This window comes from Morus notabilis, unplaced genomic scaffold (assembly GCF_000414095.1).
Source record: "Morus notabilis unplaced genomic scaffold, ASM41409v2 Scaffold1038, whole genome shotgun sequence".
Taxonomy (NCBI): Eukaryota; Viridiplantae; Streptophyta; class Magnoliopsida; order Rosales; family Moraceae; genus Morus; species Morus notabilis.
The window spans coordinates 99-17,458 of NW_010363735.1; the positions used below are offsets into that span (position 1 = coordinate 99).

Genomic DNA, 17,360 nt, shown 5'->3' on the forward strand with positions numbered 1-17,360 from the left:
ACCAGGTAAATCCCTTTTTAAACAATTTTTTATACCCCCACTCTTATTTTATTTTATATTACTTTTTTAGAATAGCCAATTGCTTTATATATACACACACACACATATATATATATATATATATATTTAAAAAAAAGTATTCTTCAACAGATCTTGCAGATGCAGGCTTCACCCCTAATTCAGATGTGCTTAGATTTTCAAAATCTGACCCAGGTAAAACATACTTTTCCCTCTTTACTAGCTCTCTCTGTTTCATTGTAAGAATTATAGATTTGTTGGAATTGGCACTGAACTGTGTAACCCCTCTTTTAAGTCAACCAAAAAACTTTTCCTAGACTTGCTACATTTTTTTTTTTTTGGCTGCATTATGGACTTGCTACATTTGAAACACATTATCCTCTTCAGCTATTATCAATAGACATGTTTTATTTATTTATTTCATGAAATCCTCTATTCTTAAATTTTTGATCTACGAATAATTATGAGTTTTTTTTTTTTTTTTTTTTTCTCAGGTTGCGACTCTCAAGGAGCAGAAGATCCTCCACTGAAATGTAATTCTTGCTAACGAAAGTGAAGAGAGAAACCAAATATCCACTCCTTTATATTATGTAGATGTAGATATACACGGGTTCTCCAATCATCAAGCTTGGTCCCTTTTTTAAGCAAACGATTAATAACTGTAAATTTAGACTTTTTTTCGGTGGATTATAAATTTAGAATTTTACCTATATCAGTGATCTTTAATTTCATAGTCCATACTAGTTTATTCAGTCTGTTGCTATTTATTTAATTTCGCTTTTAGGTCCCAAAAAAAAAAAGTATTAAACCAACACTATCACATTTTCATGAGCAGTCTAACTAGTAACCTTCAAACAAAAATGATAAAGCCTCGTGCTTTTTATTTATTAGCTTAAAAAGATTATTAAGACAAAAAGACCCCAAATGACACCTACAACATGGTCAACAGATCAAGAATACACATGGGATGTGTCCCGGAAAGAAACAGATGAGTCATTTTAGAGACAAACAAAAGAATGAACAATAGCCAGCTTTTCCAAAAGAGGCAAATCAGCCATTTTGCATGTGTGGACTAGTTCGATTATTCACTCTGTGTTTCTAAAATCTACAGATGCCATTTTTTTTTTTTCCTGTTCCTTTTTCTTTTTTATTTTTTCACTCGTCTTGGGGACTGGATGCAACTGCTTTGTCGCGGTGGAACCTTACCACAATGCATGTTATATTGTCTGCGCTGCCACGAGTGAAAGCGACTTCCGTTAACTTTCGGGCTGACACCTCGGGTTCTTCTTCTTCGCGAGCAAGTGAAACAGCATCCTGACACCAAACATGAACAGATATTCAATTAACACGCCCAAAATGAAAGTTACGAAATTTCATTGCAATCTCATTGACGAGCGGTTTTGGGTTGCAATTCGATTAGTTCTCTCGATTTTCCTGAGTATTATCTGCTACGATGTGTTCACTTGACATCCAAATGCGTGTTGTGTAGTAAAACCAAACCTAGACCATTTTTTCTGCATTTTTCTTTCTTGAAGCCCTGATTGTGAGGGGACTGTAGAATAATACATCCACAAGTGGGCTCGGGGGATCTCTGGGTATCAAAAAAAAAAAAAAAAAATCCACAAGTCAACTTGTTGACTGTCCTCCATCTCTAAGATGATGTTTCTTAAATAGGTTCAATTTTCATTTTTCCTAATGACACTGACTATACAGTCCAAGCTATTTATGGTTTCGGTGATCTATTCTTGCTATGTCAGGTAAGTAAAAAGAAAAGGGAAAGGGGCAACCCAGCGCCTAAACTACCAGGTGGACCTCTTAGAGCATGTTTTCTTTAGGAGGATCGGATATGATTTGTAATAACAGTTTTTCCCTGGGTTATGGTAGTAGGGAAATAGATTGCCAGTAATAACTACTGTATGCGCCAGCGACGCATGTCAATGTATGCATGTGGCTGAAAAGGAAGAAGAGAAGAGGGAGAGAAGGAGCAGCCTTACCTCATTGGGTACCACATCCCATAGCCCATCACTGGCAAGCACAAGCAATTCAAATTCTTCATCTATCTCTAGATCCTGAGAAGACCAGAAGCATTAATTAGCTTGGTTGCAATCCATGACAATAAATTCAGCAGTACTTGTCGTATAGATTAAAGGATAAATTACTCATTCCAACAAGAAATTTCAGCAATAACCTGGATCTCTGGTTCTGCGACAACAAATTGCTTAAGCATGCGGTTGCCAAAAGCCCGAGACATGGCTAGCACACCTCCTACCCTCCAAGTACCTGAAAGTATAACCCCAAAACCCTAATCATACCAGTGGAGATTTATCAAAATTGCTTCATCCTAATTCGCTACAATTGACCAATGGCCAGACATTTTTATTGTGCAACCGTGAGAAAATCATTAGGCATAACTATAATGCAATGAAGGTCATGTTTCCACAAATTAATCAGAAGGGAAACAAATGATAACAGAAGGATCAAAACCATTTGAAAAGATTCTCTGTCAACCGCCACCTCTCCAGAAGCCATGAATAGTTAAATAGTTTAAAAGAACGATCAAGCTTTCCAACAAATAATAGAGAAGAGATCAAGTTTGAGATTGGTAGGACACTATAGAACAGCCTAACTTTAATTAAACCATTCTCTGTGCTTGATTTTATTACCTAGAGCATTAATTTAGTTACAAATGAGAGAAAATGCTATGAGCAATGATTATCTTTCAACTTAGTAATGCACATAGAGACATATAGTTTTATTAGCTTCTGTTAAACATGGGATGTACCTGCCCACATTATCACACCACCTGCGCTTTCAATTCTCTTCCTCTCATCACTTCGATTTGGTTTATGATCTTCGGAGAGAGGTATTGCTGCCCAAAGAGAAAAGCAACTGCTTAGAGAAATCCATCCGATAGTCCCATATCTCTAATTTTAAATTCACAATATTAGGATGTTGAATCTCTTATCTACATGCTTATTCATATGTATTCAGTGTACAGTAATTCAACACGGTTCAATAATATTTTGTTTATACCTGTCCCATCCTTTGATATTATCGTACGAGAATCTCCAACATTAGCAACATATAGATGATTACCAACTAAGACTGCAGTCGAAGCAGTAGAACCATCATCACGATAAGTATCTTTTTCGGCCTCCAAAAAATCAGAATCAGTCTGCTTGTACGATTCACCTGCAAGTTTAACTAAGTTAGAAGATAATAACAGAAGCCTATGTCGCAGGGTAAACAGGACCTCATGCAGGATCCCACACCTTAATAGCAGTATAGATAGACTTAAAAGCGTTCTATGTGGTTCAGCTTGTCCAAAACAAACAGATATTTGATTTAACATTTCAATCGTATGGGATCCTGCATCAGAAAAAAGGCTATGCTACGATCACGTCACACTGCTATTTCACAGTATTTGGTGCACAAAAAGAAGTAATCAAGGAAATGAAACATACTAATAGCCAATTTGGTATCTGTCAAAAATTGTGGATGATTCATGAGATTCAAAAAGAGATGCTCTTTTAAATATTCAGCAGCATGGGATCCACCATGTCCTGAGAGAAAAGATCATCAATTATTCTACTCATACAAAAGTAAATCAGCTTCAGGGTGAAGGAAAAATCACTAGCCTATATCCTAAGAATGGATCCTGAAAGGCTGAAATATTGAACTAGAGCCTCATAAATGTGCGACAAATGAATTTCATAATATAAAAACAAACCATCAAATATTCCAAATAAGCAGACCGTTTGGCCATCAATCTTGGCCGTTTTAATATCATAGAAATCCTCCATAGTCATTCTCTTCCCTCTGAAACTTGAGTACCCCCAGCTCAATTTTCCATCTTCACTGTCAACAAAACGAGGAAAGAAGACAACTGTAATCCATAATGAAATGAAACCGCAGTGGAAATGGATAACAGACCAAAGAAAAATATATTAATTTCAAGGGACAATCGAACCTCAGATTTGGGCTAGAGAAAAGAACGCATTACCACGGAAAGAAGAGAGGAAGAAAAAGTATAGAAACTCTTCAGACCCTCTAGCTTTATTCTAACAACGTATTGAGGTATTGAGATCTTGACGGCATAAAAATTGGATCCAGGATTAGATACAGAAACATTCTATTTTAAGCTTGTTTAGTAAATGAAGTCTTACGAATAAAAAATATAAGTATCTAGTGAAAACTTAAAATTGCCTGAATTCATAAAAGAAATTCAATGTAACATTTCAGGCAAAGCTTATACAAGACATCGACACATAGACATTCGTCTAGGGCATTAAACTCTGCACACAATGAGTGTAAAAATATTACCCTCCATTTCCATATGAACAAGCAATATATTCAAAATAAATATGAGAAGAAGTCATTTTAACCTTTTCCATCCTCCACTGGAATATCCGCTTCCTTCTTCGTCTTTCTCTGGGAATGCATCAACAGTAGGCCCCTGTTTCTCCGTTGCGCCTGTATCAACCATCATCCTCAAACTCATTTTAAATTCACGATTCCACCAATTCGTTAAGCTGAGACCTGCATTAAAGTTCTTCCCAGTATTGCTCAATTGCACCGCCTTTCGCGTAAATGCTCTGATTTGTCCAGCTTGAACAATCACATTCCTTAAGCAACTTTTGCATACCATCTAAGTGGTCCAACCCGGCCTTCAAAGCCAGATATTTGGTAATTAACTGGCCAACAACCACGTAAATATTACCATTACTAAACTACTTAAAAATTTAAAGTGTCCTAAAGTGATAATCATGAGGAACTAACAAAGCTTTAAGTTTCACTATCCAATTTTTACCCTCTCCGTGCACATAATAATGAAAATTCATCACCTTCACAATCAAATAGGCCATTAAACACAAGATTGGAAGTTTGGAACTTTATCACTCGCAATTTCAGAAATGAGAAAAAAGACTTGCTAGTCGCTATCAAGATATCATTATATACTTTTCAAATAATATATTAAACAAAAATAAATGAGGAGTGAAACGAGACGGAATCCGACGATTCACAAAGGACGTACTCATCTCTCCAAAAAAAAAAAAATATTATTTCCACTAATCATACATTGATCCTGAGTTTATCTGAAAGCCCAAAAAAAACACACATAAAAATCCACACTTCCTTTTTCGCTTTCAACGCAATTTCCTTAACTTTCTCCCAAACAAATCAGGTGGAAAAAACAAGAATCAATCAAATAAGTTCTATATACACACAAAATGGATCACAAAATGGAATTAGATCATTTTTTTGACTAAATTAAGGCTAAACAGGATCATTACTACAAATTTGTCGCTCAGAATCTTCGATTCGGAGCTCCAAATCCAAACAACTGTCGGATAAGATCGAATATACCGAGTGATGCGATCTGGTCGTGGCTCGTTAAAGTGCAAACATTCGAATCTGAAGATGAGAAAAAGTTGCTCCAATCAACTCCCACATACGCGCACAAAAATGTACGAATCGTACACTGAAATACTTTCTCTTTCTAGAAATTGAGAGAATCTGAAACCCTAATCATGGTTAGATAGAGAGCAGGAGGAGGAGAAGGGAAAATGGCGAAATGTTGTAGCTTTGGCACCGAAGAGCGCTGGCAACGTGTCACTCATCATGCATCTCCTGCTTTGCAATGTTATCTTCTGTTTCCAACTTCACAATACCTTTTGACTGTCCAATCAAAGTTTACCACGTTTTTGTATTCCCGGTCTCGTTTTGGTCCTTTGGAGGTCCACCTAGTATACACGTTCGCCTATTATTGCTGGTTTTTGTTTTTGTTTTTGTTTTTGTTTTTGTTTATGTTTATGGGAAAGAAAAAAAACCCTTTTTTTTATATATTTTATTTGAATGATTAAAAGAGAGATTTTCACTTTGTTTACTTCTAGAAGCAATAATGGGAACCGTTTGTTTGGTAGTTTGTTAACTTAAGCAAATAAAAAGCCTTCAAAACCACTTAAAAAAAAAGCCTTCAAAACCATAGAGAAAAGATATTCTTTCTACTTTTGAATGAAAAGGAGGATTATTCTTTTTAGTTTCAAATAAAAACCATAGAGTTAATGGTAATTCCACACACTTTAGGTCTATTTTGACCCTAATGCAAATAAAAAAAGTACCATTTTCACCCTTGCAACACGACGTGTCAACTTTGATTCAAAGAAAAGCAACACTTAAGGTGTGTTTGGTTGAAGTGGGGGAATGATAATAGAAATAGAAATGATAATGATAATGAAATATAATGGAAAGAAAAGATAATTCATTTATTTAGTTCTACTTTTACAAATGCAATAGAATGGGATATGAATATTTTCATGTTGACAAAATTATCTCTCATGTTAATATAACTAATATAATATATATTAGTATAATCATTTAATAACTAATATTATATATATAAAATTATAAAGATATAATATATATAATTATATTTATAGTTATATAATTATTTATTATTATAATACAATCTAATATATAATATAAAATGATATATAATATAATAAAATAATGATATTGTGATTATTTTATATTATAATGTTACAACTATACTATATTATATTATTAGAAATATAGTATAATTATAAAATGTAATAATATAATATAACATATTATAATTAATATAATATAGCATATTATAATTAATATATATAACATATTATAATTATAATATATAATATAGTATATTATCATTTCTAATTATAGTATATTATCTATTATAATATAAATTTATATTGTAATTATATAAATACTTAATTATAATATTATAAAATATAACAACTATATTATATTATAGTATATTATAATGATAAATATAATTATAATAAGTATTATTAATTACAACATCACAATTGTATATTATATTATATTATCTTATAATGATAAATATAATTATTATTAATTACAATATCACAATTATATTGTATATTATATTAATAAATATAATTACAATGTATAATACGTAATATAAGATATTATTATAATATTAAATATGATATAATATACGTATATAATTATATTATATTATATAAATTATTATAATATAATATTAATTATATTATAAATATTAATATAATAATTATAATATTCAAGGATAATGATGGAAAAGAAAATTAAAAGAGTTTAGAATGGACATTCCTCTCATATGAGGAATGAATGATGATTCACCCATTTGATGAAAAAGTCATTCCATTTTGAATGACCATTCATTTTCCTAAAACCAACTAAATATGAGAATAAACCTTGATTCATTTCCATTCTTTTCTATTCCCCCTAACCAAACTCACTCTTAGAGAAAACGCCATGTTGTTTATCGAAGTTTATATGTTGTGACTTGTGTCTAACTCCATATAGATTACTGAAATTTGTTGGGTTGGCAAATGTACATTTTCTTGGGATCAACCTAACCTAGCTTGCACTTCTAAAAAAAAAAAAAAAAAAAAAAAAACCTAACCCTGCATCTCTACCTACATGTTTTCTTCTTGCTGTTATTTTTGTCGAGAAAAGTAGGAAATTTGTCTCATTCAATTAATTTTTCAGTTTTGCGTCATTTTTAAAATTTTCCCCCTGTTAAGTTAATAATAAAAAAAAAGGTAATAGCAAAAATATTATATAATAGTTCCATAAAAAATATATATTATATAATAGTGATTTAAAAAGACATAAATCTTTATTCCTCTCTAGTGAGAGGGTTCACCCAGATTTCTCAATTTTGTAATCCCAAGTCGTGATACGAGGTGATAAAAGGGTAAAACGTGGTATTTTTTATGATAAAAACAAAACGAAAATGAAAAAAAAAAGGCGTAAACAATAATTAACAAAACTTGACAAACGACATTAAAGGCGAGAACGACAACAAAAACATCAAACGAAGCGGCTATAATATTAAAAAACGACAATTGCTTCAATAAACAAAGATGAAAACCAACACTCTACCAGTGTCACTAATAAAAAAAAATTGTGGTTTTAGGATGGGTAATTGGTATATCTTCGTAATTTTAATAAAAACAAATATATCGCTTGATTAGCAAAAAACAAATATATCGCTTATCCTAGATGTCATGAATGGGTAATTGACATATCGTAGTAATTTTATTAAAAACAATACATATCGTACTAATTTTATTAATATCGTTTATTCTAGATATCATTTTCATGGAAAGTAAATAATTAGATTCGTTGATCTATAAAATAAAATCCTATTGGCCTACAGGGGCATAGGGTCTTTTTGAGTCGCAAATTTTACAAATTCACTTCTTTTTTTTTAGTTGATCCTCCCTATAAAAGAACTTCAATGATCGATCGTCTGTTTGCCTTTAAAAAAGTCAATAGTTTGTTTATTTTAAAACATTTAATTACTTTTTCAGAAGGTCTTATATTAAATTCAATATATATAAACTTTACCCAACTTCCGTGACAAAAAAAAAAAAAAAAAAAAACTCCTATTAAAAAATATACACCATATCATGTAACACAATTAAATAAGATATAAACGTGATAAGAATACGACCGTTTAAGAATATTCATTAACTGATATACTATTACCAAACTTTTATTATAGTAAATAATAATATTTTTTCAGTCAAACGAGAATATTTTAGAGGGAAAGAATAATTGACTCGAGTTGTTTGACAACAAAATGACTAAAGTATTTATCAATATTAATTTGTGTACCGCATTGTTTTTCAAGCTACGGCACAATACAAATACTAAACATAACGGGTGCGTTTGGAATTAGTTTCAAAATATTTTTATTTTTTGTATAAAAATAAAAACGAAAACGTTTTTATTTTTATTTTTGAATCATTTTTAAAAATGCGTTTGGTAATTTTATTTTGAGATTATTTTCAGTTTAAAAAAACTGAAATTGTGTTTGGTAGTTTAATTTTTACGCAGATGGCAAATGGTCACAGAGCTGAAGAGAGAAAACGAAAAGGGAAATAAATCGTTTTCAGATTTTTAGATAAGGATAAGATCGTTTTTGTTTTTAAGTTTTGGAAAATTTTACGCCAAACGCATTTTTATTTTTCGTTCTAAAAAATTGTGAAAAATGGAAACGGAAACAAACAGGCCCAACATTTTATAAATGCACTAATAGTCAAACCAAATTTTAATAACCAATACAATTGCTACAAGCACTAATTTCCAACCAAAAAGTAAAGAACCATGAAAAGAAATACACCCGTTTAGTTCGTTGATTTAAATTTTTAATTCGAGTTGAGATGTGACTTTATGTGAGGAATTTTTACTGTAACAAAAAACTTAGATGTGACTGTTTTTAAAAATTTTTTACCGTAACAAAACTCGAATTAGTGAAATTAACGGGGCCACAAATTACTCAAAAGTCTATAATTTTGAATGCTAATGATTAATGAAAACTGTTCAACATAAAAATGAGCTTTTTATGATAAGATTATTTATATTGATAATGCATGTTTCTCAACATTAAATACAATTAGAGTCATGTTAAAATAACATAATTTTAAAAGTAAAGTCTCGTTCATTTCACTGATTTAAATTTTGTTATAATAAAAGCTATCAGATTACATCTTTTTTGTTACAGTAAAATAAATTTTATATAAAATTATATCTTAACTCAAATTAAAATTTTAAATTAATAAACTAAACGAGTCCTAAATATATAACGAGAAGGTTGAGGCAGAAGTCGTCCGTGACAAGTAGTGGGGGTCAATAAATAAAAGGAAATTAAAGGCTTGCCTTTTTTGACTTGTGCAATTCATTGCGTTTACTTTCTACTTTCTACTTTATTTATTTATTTATTTTATTTTTAAAATACAGTTCTCCCGTGCTGCTTGCTCCCACCCCGCAATTCTCATGTCTGCGTACTAACCCATCATAAGGTCCGGTATTACTCCAGTAATTACTTTGATTATTATAAGATATTTAAAATAAAATCTAAAAAATACAATATATTTGAAGAATTTGTTTATATAGTTTGCAAATGTCTTATTTGTGTGACGCCGAATAATTTATTTATATGGTTTGCAAAATATTTTATTTTAGTCTAGAAAATTGGTTTTACAAATTTTGATGAGGGGGAATTTGAATTTATAATCTTAATATTTAAAATTTATGTGTGATTATTGTTAGGGTGAGATTTTTTTTAAAAAAATTCTTTTATATACTGTGTTTTTTTTTTAAATTGGTTGTTAGGTTAGACCATTTTTTTTTTTTGGAAGGGGGTTGTTAGGTTAGGACTTGACTAAATCTTACTTTTTTTTTTGTTATTTTCAATTTTCTTATTCTACAAAATAGGAAAGATGATTATTTTACAATTTGTTTGAAAGAAAAAGAATTATATTCCATGCCATGCCTCAACTCTTATTTGGTATTGATGTATTTTTTTTCTGAACTAACTCTTTTTTTTTTTTTTCTGAGAAGTACTAATTAATCTTCTTTTTAAGGAGTACCAATATAATTTTTCTTTTGATATTTTGAATTTTTTTGAATTTTTTTAAAAGGGAAATTGGTTATTTTTGTTGATTTTGATTCGTCAGAGTACGCATCGCAAAGTAAGCAACCGCAGAGGAACTGTTCGGCAAGCAAATTGCTTGATGAGTGGGACCCAGACCCACAAGAATTTCTTGGCTCCATCCCCAACCCCAACTGCACTGCGCACTGTTGGGTGTTGGATTGGACTCATCTCTGTTTTTCTCTCTCTTTAATTTAATCAGAGAGATAAAGCCGACTCATATTATCGACCCCGCTCTCCATTTCCGCGAACTTTCTCTCTCCCTCACTCTCTCTCTCTCTCTCTCTCCTCTCTCTCTCTCTAAGTCATCGAACAACAAGTACAAAAAATCTAATCTTCCTTCATTTGATAGCCAGCCAAGCCCCATGGGAGCCTCCACCATGGACAACCTGGTTCTCTCCTCACTCTGATTTCCTTCCTTGGTCTGTTTTCTCTCTCTCTCTCTCTCTCTCCTTGATTTTTTTTTTCGAAAATATATACAGGTTATTGAAGTTTTGAAAGTATGTATTTTTTTTTCCAATAAAACAAACAAGGTTTGATTTTGAAATCTTCCGAAAATTTTGGGGGAAAATGTTTTATTTTTCTCAAGTTTGGTTCTTTTCTGGAAAAATTGAATTAGAAAGGGCTGTTTCTGTTTGTTTAACACGTGCAACTTTTCCCCCATTTTTGGTGGATGGGGTTTTCCCTTTCTGTGCTTCTACGATTCTCTTGTGCTTCTGGTTTCAGTGTAATCGATAAATGTACGGCAAAAGTGCCAAAAATATGCTTTAATTACAAAATCCCCTGTTAAGTTTGCCTAATAATACGTGCCAGGAGTTGCTTTACAGTGAGTTTTTTTTTTTGTTGTTTCTAATCTGTACAAATTGGTAATTATACGGCGAAACCAAATTTGCTAATATGAAGTTGTCCTTTTCCTTCAATTATCTTTTCAGGGTTTGACTTTTGGAACTTTCTGGTGAATGAAGAAGTTACTTGGGCTTATCATTTCATTGAGAGTTTGACTTCTGTTTAGAATATTGCGTTGGAGACAATCTATAGCCATGAATTTCCAGCAAGAGAAATTAGTGAGGTTAGTTTCTACAGTACTATATGCCTTACTTTTTGTAATGGTTCATAGTTATAGCATTAAGAAAAATGTTTAAGAAGAGGTTTTTGTGTTTACGGGTGTTTAGAAAGTTCTCAAAAATTGAGTGATGGAGCAAAACGCCCTTTTTTCGGTTTTCGCCTTGTCTGTACATACCCGTTCTTGTTCTATTCGCGCCATTGAGACACAACAATTACCACCACAATTTTATGGATACTAAAGTTTGTCTGTGGGACCAATTTGGTGCTGGAAGCGTGTCTCATGAACTGAACATTGACTGATTTCGTATAAATACTTTGTGTAACTTTCAGGTTTCAGGATTGGAATTTGGAGAAAAATGCTGATGTGCTGTATGCTCCAGACGATGGCATTCACCCGGGAAAAATTAAAATGACAATAAACTCGGTTTCACACAAGTTTCAAAGAGGCTTTGAGTCTGGTTCTGAAAGGATTAAAAGGATTAGACGATCATTTAAATCATGTTCATTCGATAATGCTATGGCTAAGGGCTTTTTCTCCCAGAAGAAGATTCTTGATCCGCAAGGGCCATTCCTTCAAAGGTGGAATAAGATATTTGTGCTGTCATGTTTCATTGCAGTCTCTCTGGATCCTCTGTTCTTTTATGTGCCGGTGATTAATGATGAGGAAAAGTGTCTAGACTTGGACAGGAAGATGGAGATCACTGCTAGTGTTTTGCGTTCATTCACAGACATATTTTACGTACTTCATATTATTTTTCAATTCCGTACTGGATTTATTGCTCCCTCTTCTCGAGTATTTGGAAGAGGTGTTTTAATTGAAGATTCTTGGGCTATTGCTAAGAGATATCTGTCATCGAACTTTCTGATAGACATTCTCGCAGTCCTTCCACTCCCACAGGTGAAGGTCACTGATAACCAATGAGTTTACTTGCTTATTCGGGTTACTTCTGCTAAGTGCTATGCTTGTACTATGCATTGGATTAAACTCATTCATTGTGGTTCTGGGTTGGAGCTTCATAACGGCCACTATAAGCTATATACTCATTTTTTGTTTTTCCCTTATCGGTAGTACATAAAAGAGATCTTTTTCCACCATTTTTTGTTAGCATAAGAGATCAATGGTCACATTTTTTCCTGTTCCTCGGGCATGTAATATGTATTGTGGCAGTAATTGGCGTGGTATCTAATATTGTCACGTCTCTTGCCACATTATTTTGAACTTCTTATTTAGTTACAATGTTTATCTATAAGTTTGTTCTACTCTGGTGTTCTGATTTTCTTTTTTATGCCTAGGTGGTGATTTTAATTATTATTCCAAAACTGGGAGGTTCAAGAATATCGAACACAAAGAACTTGTTGAAATTTGTTGTCTTATTTCAGTATTTGCCAAGGGTTATCCGAATCTATCCATTGTATACAGAAGTTACAAGGACTTCTGGAATACTCACTGAAACTGCTTGGGCTGGAGCTGCATTTAATCTTTTTCTTTACATGCTTGCCAGTCATGTAAGTCATCTTCGTTATAATTAGGAAAGTGTTATATTTGTGCAAGTATCTTTGATTCTTATATATCAATGGTTGGTTTTGTTGTATTTTCCCTCTTTAAAATTGTCTTTTTTGTCTGCATGTGTGCTTTTACTGTTGTACTTTGTTTGAGTATATACTAAAAAGGTATCTTGTGATCTAACTACTCTGGCTTGTTTTTGGTTATTAATGGAAGCGTTATTGGGGCCTTGGGCTAGAGAAGAGTATGGATGTAGTGAAGGCCGATAGAAAGTGAAGGATAATAGAAAGAGAGGAAGATTGGATAAAAATTGGAGAGGGGCAGGGGAATTCTGTAATTTGTTATTCTATACAAAAACTGGTTTTCTTTCTTTCTTTCTTTCTTCTTCTTCTTCTTCTTCTTCTCTCTCTCTCTCTCTCTCTGTTTTTTTTTTTTTTCCTTACGCTATGCAAATCCTGATTAGTGTTGAACAATTTAGCCCTATTTAAACACATGCAAATTGTAACTGAAATAGGAAGTCCTAATAGAAATGTAATCATTACAAAATCCTAGTTAACATAATAAACCTAGATTTTATAAAGCTTATTGCATTATATTATCTTTCTTAAAATCTTTCTGATTGTCATGATGTGTTAATTTAGGTACTTGGAGCCTTCTGGTACTTGTGTTCTATAGAACGAGAAACCACATGCTGGCAAGATGCCTGTAGGCGTAATCCAATTCAATGCAACCATGATGCTTTATATTGTGATAGAGATAGTAACTTGGCAGGGGCGAAAGCATTATTGAATAATTCTTGTCCAATTCAAGGAAGTGATAATCCGCCTTTTGATTTTGGGATATTTTTAGATGCCCTTCAATCTGGAGTTGTGGAGTCAACGACTGATTTTCCACAAAAGTTCTTTTACTGTTTTTGGTGGGGCCTACGAAATTTGAGGTGTGCACTGTGCTGAAATAAGTTGTTTTTCTTTCATGTTTTAAGAGCACGCTGCAACTCTTTTTCATCGTTCATTTTCTTAGTTTTTCCTGCTTTAATAGAAAAATAACAAAGAAAAGAACGTACCCTTGTGTGGTTGGTTAATTTTCTGCCTCAAGTATAAGAAACTCTGTTGCACATTTCATTGTCACTTGTTAATGCTGAGATCAGTGCACTGATTTTCCAAATACCAGTATGTGATTATTTATGCTAGCTCTTTCTGCTCTGCAGTTCTCTGGGTCAAAACCTTGCAACTAGTACCTATGTTTGGGAAATCTGTTTTGCAGTCTTCATTTCAATCGCTGGATTGGTACTATTTTCATTCCTTATTGGGAACATGCAGGTAAGCCACTTGTTTGTTGAACCAAGTGTTGTCTACGGAAATGGGGGTTATTGTACCCATATAATTAGGTTTTGATGAAACTTAAGTTTCTTGAAACAGACATATTTGCAATCAACAACCACAAGATTGGAGGAGATGAGGGTGAAAAGGAGGGATGCAGAACAGTGGATGTCTCATCGCTTGCTCCCTGAGAATCTGAGGGAGCGTATCAGGCGGTACGAACAATACAGATGGCAAGAAACCAGGGGTGTTGATGAAGAGAATCTAATCTGTAATCTTCCAAAGGATCTCAGAAGGGATATCAAGCGCCATCTCTGCTTGGCTCTGCTGATGAGAGTGAGTTCTATGGCCTTTCTATGGTTGTTTCTTTAAAAGATTCTGCGTCTACCATATATTTGCTCTCTTGAATTTGAATGAAGTCCAGTCCTTTTCTGGATATGTTGCTTTTCCAAGGAGTTTGAGGGTTTTCCTGAAAATATGATTAAGGTAGAACGTTAATAAATGCAAATTTTGTTCACCAGTTGAGAAGATGCAAGAACTACACGTTATGTATACAGTGATCTTATAACTCATACAGAGCAATTTCTTTTGCAATAATTGTTTATAGTTTTTGAAACGTGGTTTTGAAATTAAGTTTGACAAAATATTATCGTGTTCTTCATTTAAATGCTAGCTTCGCGCTAGTTTAATTTGTTTAACAAGCTGGACAAATTTAATTCTTACCAATTTTCTTGGATGCTAGGTGCCGATGTTCGAGAAAATGGATGATCAACTGTTGGATGCAATGTGTGATCGTCTCAAGCCAGTGCTTTACACAGAGGAAAGCTATATCGTTCGTGAAGGAGACCCGGTCGACGAGATGCTCTTTATAATGAGAGGCAGGCTGCTGACAGTGACCACAAATGGTGGAAGAACTGGTTTCTTCAACTCCGAATATCTCAAGGCTGGTGATTTTTGTGGAGAAGAACTTCTTACATGGGCTCTGGATCCCCACTCCTCGTCTAACCTCCCTATATCGACAAGAACTGTGCAAGCCCTTACAGAAGTTGAAGCCTTCGCATTGAAGGCGGATGATTTGAAATTCGTAGCCTCTCAGTTCCGGAGGCTTCACAGTAAGCAGCTTCGCCACACTTTCAGGTTTTACTCACAGCAGTGGAGGACTTGGGCGGCTTGTTTTATCCAAGCAGCCTGGCGCCGTTACAGTAAGAAAAAGCTTGAGGAGTCTCTTAGGGAAGAAGAGAACAGGTTGCAAGATGCTCTGGCTAAGGCTGGTGGGAGCTCACCAAGTCTGGGTGCCACCATCTACGCCTCACGCTTTGCCGCTAATGCGCTTCGGCTTATAAGACGTAGTGGCACGCGGAAAGCGAGGGTGCCAGAGAGAATACCACCAATGCTGCTTCAGAAGCCAGCGGAGCCAGATTTCACTGCTGAAGAACATTAGGTAATATGTGACCAGCAATGTAAGCTTGATTTGTTGTGTGAAATGCAACTATTTTTAAGTCTTTTACTTATGAAGTAGTGAAGTAATATTAAGGTAGAAGTCTCTTTTGTCAAGTGTAAAAGGTCTGTATATTATTGTTGTTGTATATGTAAATATCTGATTGTTTCCTGGTGAATTTACTCAGTTGCCGCTTGCGTGAGATTAGTAAATAAGGCTAGGTTGAGTATTAGGAGCTTTTTACAGCGGGATGTTGTAGTGCATGTTTCTGAAGATCAGATTTGATAAAAATAACAATAAAACAACGAATGGCAATATTGACGTTCAAAACAAAACTCTATCAACCGAGTATTTTTTAATACCCACTTTAAAAATCTAACGAGTTTTATTCTTGTAATTTTTTTTTTTTTTTTTGAGAATTATCTTTTACTTGGCCGCACATGTTAAACTGTCTTATATTAAAACAAAAGAGTATGCATTACGGATTATTATTTTGCGGACATAACTATTCTAATCTGACTACGTTATTCTGCAAAGATTTTGTTGCATGGTTTAACGTTATGTCCTCCATCTTTGCATTCGATTCGCAAAGTTATTACAATAAAATTTATTGCTTTTTTTTATTGAGCAAATATTTTTCATGTTATTCAATTAGAAATATATTTCATATGCGATAGCGGGTGGAATATCTTTATAACACTATCGGGCGTGTTTAGAATTCGTTCTAAAATGATTTTATTTTTTATATGAAAATAAAAATGAAAACGTTTTTAATTTCAGACAAAAATTATTTTTGAAAATGCGTTTCGTAGTTGTATTAAGAGATTATTTTCAGTAGAAAAAAATACATTAATATCTCTCTCTGCTCGAGAGAGAAGAAAACAAAAACAAAATTTTTTTCATTTATCTCATTTTATACTAAACTAAAAAATTGTTTTCATTTCCGTTTTGTTTTTATTACGTCAAACGTCGTTTTGGAAACATTTTCATTTTTTTCTCTCAAAAAACGTGAAACAAAAACGGGATCAATTCTAAACACGGCCATCTTCTTCTGATATGAGATTATGCTTAACTAAAACATGGGTTGCATAATTTGCAGATCTAGAAACGAGGTTTACTAATCAGTTGGAGAAAAAAGAAAGAAGATGTTTCTATAAAGTTAAGTAGGTAGCTAACATTTGTAGCCCAAATGAGACTTTGATTTAGAAGAAACTTTCCAATGCATCTACAAGATGGAGCCGTCATAACAAAGCATTTTTAGAGGGGAGAAAGAGGAAAATATGTCAAAACTTGAGATAAATTAAAATTAATAGGCCAATAGTTTATATAAGTTAATAAATAGGTCAAATTACTGTTTTCGTCCGTAACTAGTCTGGTTATAAACCATAACTTGATAAGTTATTGTCCATAATTGTCCATAACTTGTCTGGCTATGAACCATAACTTCACAATAAGTGTGTAACATTAGTGGTTCTCGCTGTAAAATTTTTTTAAACATGTTATTGATAATTTTTGTGTAATGTA

At 33.0% G+C, this 17,360-nt stretch overlaps 2 protein-coding genes across 4 annotated transcripts; one reads left to right on the top strand and one right to left on the bottom strand.

The window, feature by feature from the left end:
• Window positions 1-875: 875 nt before the first annotated feature.
• Window positions 876-5,635, bottom strand: LOC21386256 (probable protein phosphatase 2C 76). Of its 3 annotated transcripts, none has more exons than XM_024169985.1 (9): window positions 5,386-5,635; window positions 4,404-4,712; window positions 3,749-3,876; window positions 3,483-3,581; window positions 3,052-3,210; window positions 2,801-2,887; window positions 2,207-2,298; window positions 2,013-2,087; window positions 876-1,332 (listed from the first exon to the last, which is right to left on the bottom strand). In XM_024169985.1, exons 2-9 carry the CDS (start codon window positions 4,664-4,666, stop codon window positions 1,174-1,176), a joined length of 1,062 nt encoding a protein of 353 aa, XP_024025753.1. In that variant the 5' UTR covers window positions 4,667-4,712; window positions 5,386-5,635; the 3' UTR covers window positions 876-1,173. The 3 variants fall into 3 exon arrangements, with proteins under 3 accessions (XP_024025753.1, XP_024025754.1, XP_024025755.1); XM_024169986.1 differs by lacking the exon at window positions 5,386-5,635 and adding an exon at window positions 5,313-5,361; XM_024169987.1 differs by lacking the exon at window positions 5,386-5,635 and having other exon boundaries at window positions 3,749-3,871; window positions 4,404-4,539.
• Window positions 5,636-10,674: 5,039 nt separating this feature from the next.
• Window positions 10,675-16,187, top strand: LOC21386257 (cyclic nucleotide-gated ion channel 1). The gene is made up of 8 exons (XM_010104909.2): window positions 10,675-10,932; window positions 11,443-11,579; window positions 11,906-12,473; window positions 12,869-13,081; window positions 13,721-14,016; window positions 14,287-14,398; window positions 14,498-14,734; window positions 15,141-16,187. Exons 2-8 carry the CDS (start codon window positions 11,551-11,553, stop codon window positions 15,837-15,839), a joined length of 2,154 nt encoding a protein of 717 aa, XP_010103211.1. The 5' UTR covers window positions 10,675-10,932; window positions 11,443-11,550; the 3' UTR covers window positions 15,840-16,187.
• The last annotated feature ends 1,173 nt before the right edge of the window (window positions 16,188-17,360 follow it).